We start from the raw sequence: 6,000 nt of genomic DNA on the forward strand, positions 1-6,000 counted from the left end.
ATTTCAGACGCCGTCTTTCTTTTTCTAGCTCTACTGTCATAGAATTGTGGGATATCAAAGGCAGAGAAGGATATGCTGCCTTCAAAAATCTATCAGATTGGATTGGTTCTAAGTCAGAATGCTGCCTCATTATTAGGCGGCTCCTGCTTCAGCATCATGTGCATGCGTCGTGCTGCTCACATGATCAGCTTTGGCCAATACTGATCTGGCATTCAGACGTAAACATGGAAGCCTTCACTGTGCTTGCTGCATCACCTGCGTAAGGATAATGACAGGGAAGAGAACAGATTGTTGAGTAAAGTTTTTTTTTTTTTTTTGTGCACAAAAAGTATTCTCGTCACTTCGTAACATTAAGGTTGAACTATTGTAGTCACGTTGACTATTTTAACGATGTCTTTAGTACCTTTCTGGACCATGTAAGTGTTGAATAAGAGAGGTAGGCCTACATGAGCATATAAATTTAAGACGTAGGCCTATGCCGTCTTTGTGTTGCGATTTGCGATGGTCATCCGATTCTCCAAGAATTTAACAATATTTCATGAGTTACTCTACTGGAAATGGAATCTCTCATTTCTTTTCCCAAAATATTCACTCACGTCATTTTCGCAGGGGATTATAAACGTTTTTTTCTTTTGTTCACTTTTATACTATAGTCCATTCTACAAAGTATAGTTGGCCGAAATGTAATTTTGTTCACATTTATACAAAGTACCACACATATTTTCAGTTGAAATAAAAAATATACAACAACAACAACTTCTCACTTGAAACGAGAGCAAATCTATCAGCAAAGTCTTGCAATGTGAAAAGGGCAACATGAAAGTGAGGGAGAAAGATTTGTCATGTTGCGCCATCTAGTGGAGATGGACAAAAATAAATTATTGAAAAATCTTTTTTCTTTTAGTTTTAACAAATCAGCTATTTTAAATTGGTTTAATAGAAGGCAAGCGTTTCAAAATTTAAACAAACCTCCATGAGCTATCCAAGTGGCAAAGGACTGTCAGAGAATCAGTGAAGATGAAATAAGAAAATGACATCTAGGCTAACAAAATTACAACAAATACCTGGCACTATTATGCATCAAAGGTTTTGTGTTTGGCATGATGGCTTTTATAAACAAGAGGAAAGGAGATTAAAATACTGCTTCTTCCTGTAATGTAACTTGTGAATCAAACAACATTCTTTTGAAAAAAAAAAAAATCACATCATTTTGATGATGGGTTTTGTTAGGATTAATGTCTTAATATAACCCAAAACAAATCAAATATACAGGTGCTGGTCATATGATTAGAATATCATCAAAAAGTTCATTTTTTTATTGTAAATTATTTTTAAAAATGAAACTTTCATATATTCTAGATTCCCTACATGTAAAGTAAAACATTTCAAAAGTTTTTTTATTTTTTTATTTTGATGATTAGAGCGTACAGCTCATGAAAGTCCAAAATCCAGTATCTCAAAATATTAGAATATTTCCTAAGATCAATCAAAAAATGGATTTTCAAAACAGAAAAGTTCAAGTTCTTTAAAGTATGTTCATTTGTGCACTCAATACTTGGTCGGCAGCACATATTACAGCAAATGACTTGCTCCTAGCACAAATTACAGCATCAGTGAAGTGTGGCATGGAAGTGATCAGCCTGTGGCACTGCTGAGGCACTACTGAGCCTTCAGATCATCTATATATTGTTGGATCGACTGTTTCTCATCTTTCTCTTGAAAATATCTCATAGATTCAGGGGTCAGGCATGTTGGCTGGCCAATAAAACACAGTAACATCATGGTCAGCAAACCACTTGGAAGTGGTTTTTGCACTGTGGGCAGGTGCTAAAGTCCTGCTGGAAAAGGAAATCAGCATCTCCATAAAGCTTGTCAGCAGATGGAAGCATAAAGTGCTCCAAAATCTCCTGGAAGATGGCTGCATTGACTTTGCACTTGATAAAACACAATGGACCAACACCAGCAGACGTCACGGCCCCCCAAATCATTACTGACTTCAGAAACTTCACACTAGACTTCAAGCAGCTTGGATTCTGTGCCTCTCCAGTCTTCCTGCAGACTCTGGGATCATGATTTCAACATGAAATGCAAAATTTACTTTTATCTGAAAAGAGGACTTTCGACCACTGTTCACTGTCCAGTTCTTTTTCTCCTTAGCCCAGGTAAGATGCTTCTGACGTTGTTTCTGTTTCAGAAGTGGCTTGGTAGTCCTTTTCCTGAAGATGTCTGAGTGTGGTGACTCTTGATGTGCTGACTCCGGCTTCATTCGATTCATTGTGAAGCTCTCCCAAGTGTTTGAATCGGCTTTACTTGACAGTATTCTCAAGCTTGTGGTCATCCCTGTTGCTTGTGCACCTTTGCCAACCCAATTTCTTCCTTCCAGTCAACTTTGCATTTAATATGCTTTGATGCATCACTCTGTAAACAGCCACCCCATTCAGTAATGACCTTCTGTGACTTACTCTCTTTGTGGAGGGTGTCAATGACTCCTGGACCATTGCCAAGTCAGCAGTCTTCCCCATTAGTGTGGTTTCAAAGAACAAGAGATACCCGGAATTTATACTGTAGGGATGGTCATTTAATGAAACTCAAATGTAAATATTGTAATATTTTGAGATACTGGATTTTGGACTTTCATTAGCTGTACGCTCTAATCAACAAATTAAAAAAAAAAAAAAAAAAACTTTTGAAATGTTTTACTTTACATGTAGGGAATCTAGAATATATGAAAGTTTCATTTTTTAAAATAATTTACAATAAAAAAACTTTTTCACAATATTCTAATTATATGACCAGCACCTGTAATGAAGCATTACATTATTTTACTCACGCTGATGATCCCTTGCAATTTCAGATTCACTATTACTATTTTACCATCAGCAAATGGCAAACTCTGCTCTTCCTGAATAAGCATCTGAGTTCATAAATTATGTTCTTAAATTACATCATTATAGTAAATTATGAATATGTATTTATCTGCAATACCTTCAATTTATTCTAGATGCCTGACATATTTAATTGATGATTGTTAGTTTTTTTTTGTCATATGCCAGAAAATGATCTGAAACATGCATTACTGCATCTTTAAAAATTGATCTTGATCACAAGAATTAAGCTTGTAAAAAATGTTCAAAAAGACAGATTTAAGAGGTGTTTCTTTTTGCAACTCATACTACCAATCACAAAATTTCAATTTTTATTAACATTAATACACAAGGACACAAAGCCAGGCCTCAAGTGACCATCTCCTGTCAGTATCATTCACATTAACCAGAATTATTCTTTAATTCTCTTTGGTGTCACTGTAGGTGAAGCTCTCCGCATTTGACCACAGATGATGTCGACGCGCTTACATGTGCACAATGTTTCACTTTTGAGTCACTGAGGGGGGTTGTGCTTATCATAGCTCCTGTCTTTTTTTCAGTATGATATTTCGCACAAGGGCTGTGGCTTCCTTTCGAATGTCCTCTATGGGCTCCTCCGGCTTCCAGAAACGCAACACCTGGCCTTCCGGACTCACAAGAAACTTCCAGAAGTTCCATTTCGGCATTCTCTGTACTGAATCTAGAGAAAAGGTTGTAGATATATACATATTATAAATACTGAGTTCATAATATTATAAATTATTCAATATTAATATAAATTCATTAGTTTAGAAATGTCCTCTTATTTAAAACTAGAGGTTATGATTTGCTTTACTATACATAGCTGGGCTTTCACAAAAATGTACAGGGTCTGGGATAAAATATTTATGGGTGGGTTCCCTTTGTGCAGTGATCTACCATAAGTTGTGTCCCAATTCCCAACAAGGGGAAACAAGCAACAGCAACCGTTGGTGACCAGATGGGGCGAGTCGGGCGACAAAGCTGCGTGACAAAGTTGCATTTAACTTTATGCAAATGAAGGGTGAGTTTTGGGAGCGACAGCCAATAGGAGAGAAGACAGTAAAGCTCACGTGGTATTTCTCCTCTTAGCTCCTGCATTGACGGAAAGATTTATCCTTGTGAACAGATCTCATCCCCCCATTGACTACCACAGTAGGAAAATAAAAATACTATGGTAGTCAATGGGGTGTGCGATCTACTTGGTTACAAACGTTCTACCAAATATCTTCTTTTGTGTTCAGCAGAACAAAGAAATTTGGAACAACTTGAGGATGAGTAAATGATGACAGAAATTTCATTTTAGGGTGAACTATCCCTTTAACAAACATTTCTTTTGGTATCTTTATTTTTAAGGTCCTCAATGGTTCAGTCCCAGAGATATGGCGATATTAATGTGGCTCCATGAGAAAATTAGTCAATTCTACACAATTTTAGTGTTCAAAAACAAATTTTGTTGGTCACTATGCATACAGCTCATACTTTTTACATTTAAAGAAAAATATATGAAGAACAAATAATGTTGAAACTGAATGTATCTTGTTTTTTTTTCAATCAACACAATTGCATATAGAACATGCATGAGTGCCATAATATTACTTTTCCAAAGTTTGCGTGCCAGTAACTCTAAAAGTATTCATGATATCTTAATATCCTTCTAGATTCTCATTCTTAATAAACTTTTCAATTGCATAGAACAGTTGTGTGTGAACAATATCAAAAATCTGAGCAGGGGAAGTTTCTGAAATTTGGCAAAATGGCACAGAAAAGTGAATGAGTACTTAAATTGGGAAGCACCAACACCCTACCTCAAGATACTGATGTTATGGGTTCATTGTGTGCTTTCAATGTATTTCTATGTTCATGCTTTGTATTTTGAAAAACGACTGAGTGCTATATAAAATATACGGTTGTTATCGTTTCTTACTATAAAATAGTAACGGATGGTCACGTGATGTCGATTGGCGGTGACCACGAGGGGTCGCCCTTCCCCGCTCTGAAGAATAAATCTAGAAAACAAAAATTCCTGGAGTTTTCAGCAAATCGTGACTGTAAATCGTTTTGATGTTATTTCACAAAAGTGCTACAATTGTTATTTTGTGTAAAACGTTTTAAAGTTACCGAATGAAGATATTCTCAGGTAAAACCTACCTGTGATGAATCTGAATGCGGGCTCCGCCTCAGACCCCATTATTTTGATCTTGCTAAAGATGGGGAACGTCACACCGTAGTTGGATTTGGCAAAAGCCTCTATTTCTCGACTGGTTCCTGATTCGGTGTCCCCGTACTGCGAGCAGGGGAACGCGAGCACGTTAAAATGCGAGGTGCCGAGCTCTCGGTGAAGCTCCTGCAGAGCCCGGTAATTCTGCTCCGTTAACTCGCTCCCACTCGCCACGTTTACAACCAGAGAGACCTATTATCAGAGACAGCGAGCCCTCGAGTGACAATACTGCTGCACAAAACACACCAGAACAATTATGTGTTCTCAAAAGCCTTACAAATTAAGTTAAATCACCTAAAACAGGAAAAAAAAAACTGCATAACATACTTTCCCCCGATACTTTTCCAGAGACACAGTCCTGCCTCTCGCGTCCTTCACTTCATACGAGTAGAAATCTTTGGCTTTTCTTGACTTCGACAGTTTACTCTGCAGTAGGTACAGTGAGCCCATGCACACGGCCACACTCAGCAAGACCTTGAGCAGTCCTGCTCTAGACGCAGAGGATTTGGTGGGGTATCCCCCAAGCGCCTCCATGATGGAGGAGAAATATGTGGAGAAATCTGGGAGAAAAACTTCAAGTATGGTTCTCTGCTGGTCAGAATAGTGGGCGTGTCAAAATTAACGGGGCGTGTCAGAAAGTTATTCCAATTGGTTTAGAAGGCTGTCAGTTACACATAAGTTGGGCAGAAGTTGTGGAGCAGCTCATAAGCACATACAATTCATTCACTCATTAATAATACTCTTTTGTTATGGCATGTAAGATCTTTTATAATGGCTACTCTTTTATTTTAAGATCTAAAAGGCCAGCAGCATTCCAGTGTCTTGGTAAAAATGTATTGCAATTTCACAAGCATTTAATTGTAGAATATATTGGTAGCGAATTAACCTTAGCAAGAT

At 37.5% G+C, this 6,000-nt stretch overlaps 1 protein-coding gene across 2 annotated transcripts; it reads right to left on the reverse strand.

Annotated features, from left to right (window-relative positions):
* Positions 1-3,179: 3,179 nt before the first annotated feature.
* gpx8 (glutathione peroxidase 8 (putative)) lies at positions 3,180-5,775 on the reverse strand. Of its 2 annotated transcripts, XM_048210401.1 has the most exons (4): positions 5,431-5,775; positions 5,034-5,295; positions 4,810-4,891; positions 3,180-3,564 (listed from the first exon to the last, which is right to left on the reverse strand). In XM_048210401.1, exons 1-3 carry the CDS (start codon positions 5,635-5,637, stop codon positions 4,830-4,832), a joined length of 531 nt encoding a protein of 176 aa, XP_048066358.1. In that variant the 5' UTR covers positions 5,638-5,775; the 3' UTR covers positions 3,180-3,564; positions 4,810-4,829. The 2 variants fall into 2 exon arrangements, with proteins under 2 accessions (XP_048066358.1, XP_048066357.1); XM_048210400.1 differs by lacking the exon at positions 4,810-4,891 and having other exon boundaries at positions 5,431-5,736.
* Positions 5,776-6,000: the final 225 nt, after the last annotated feature.

The sequence above is a fragment of the Megalobrama amblycephala genome, linkage group LG12 (genome assembly GCF_018812025.1).
Source record: "Megalobrama amblycephala isolate DHTTF-2021 linkage group LG12, ASM1881202v1, whole genome shotgun sequence".
In the NCBI taxonomy this organism is placed as follows: domain Eukaryota; kingdom Metazoa; phylum Chordata; class Actinopteri; order Cypriniformes; family Xenocyprididae; genus Megalobrama; species Megalobrama amblycephala.

Coding starts and splice junctions, on each gene's coding strand:
- gpx8 (XM_048210400.1), bottom strand. CDS start 5,637: ATGGAGGCGCTTGGGGGATACCCCACCAAATCCTCTGCGTCTAGAGCA. Junction 5,296..5,430: donor TGGAAAAGTATCGGGGGAAA/GTATGTTATGCA, acceptor CTCTGATAATAG/GTCTCTCTGGTTGTAAACGT. Junction 3,565..5,033: donor CGCATTCAGATTCATCACAG/GTAGGTTTTACC, acceptor CCTTTTCTCTAG/ATTCAGTACAGAGAATGCCG.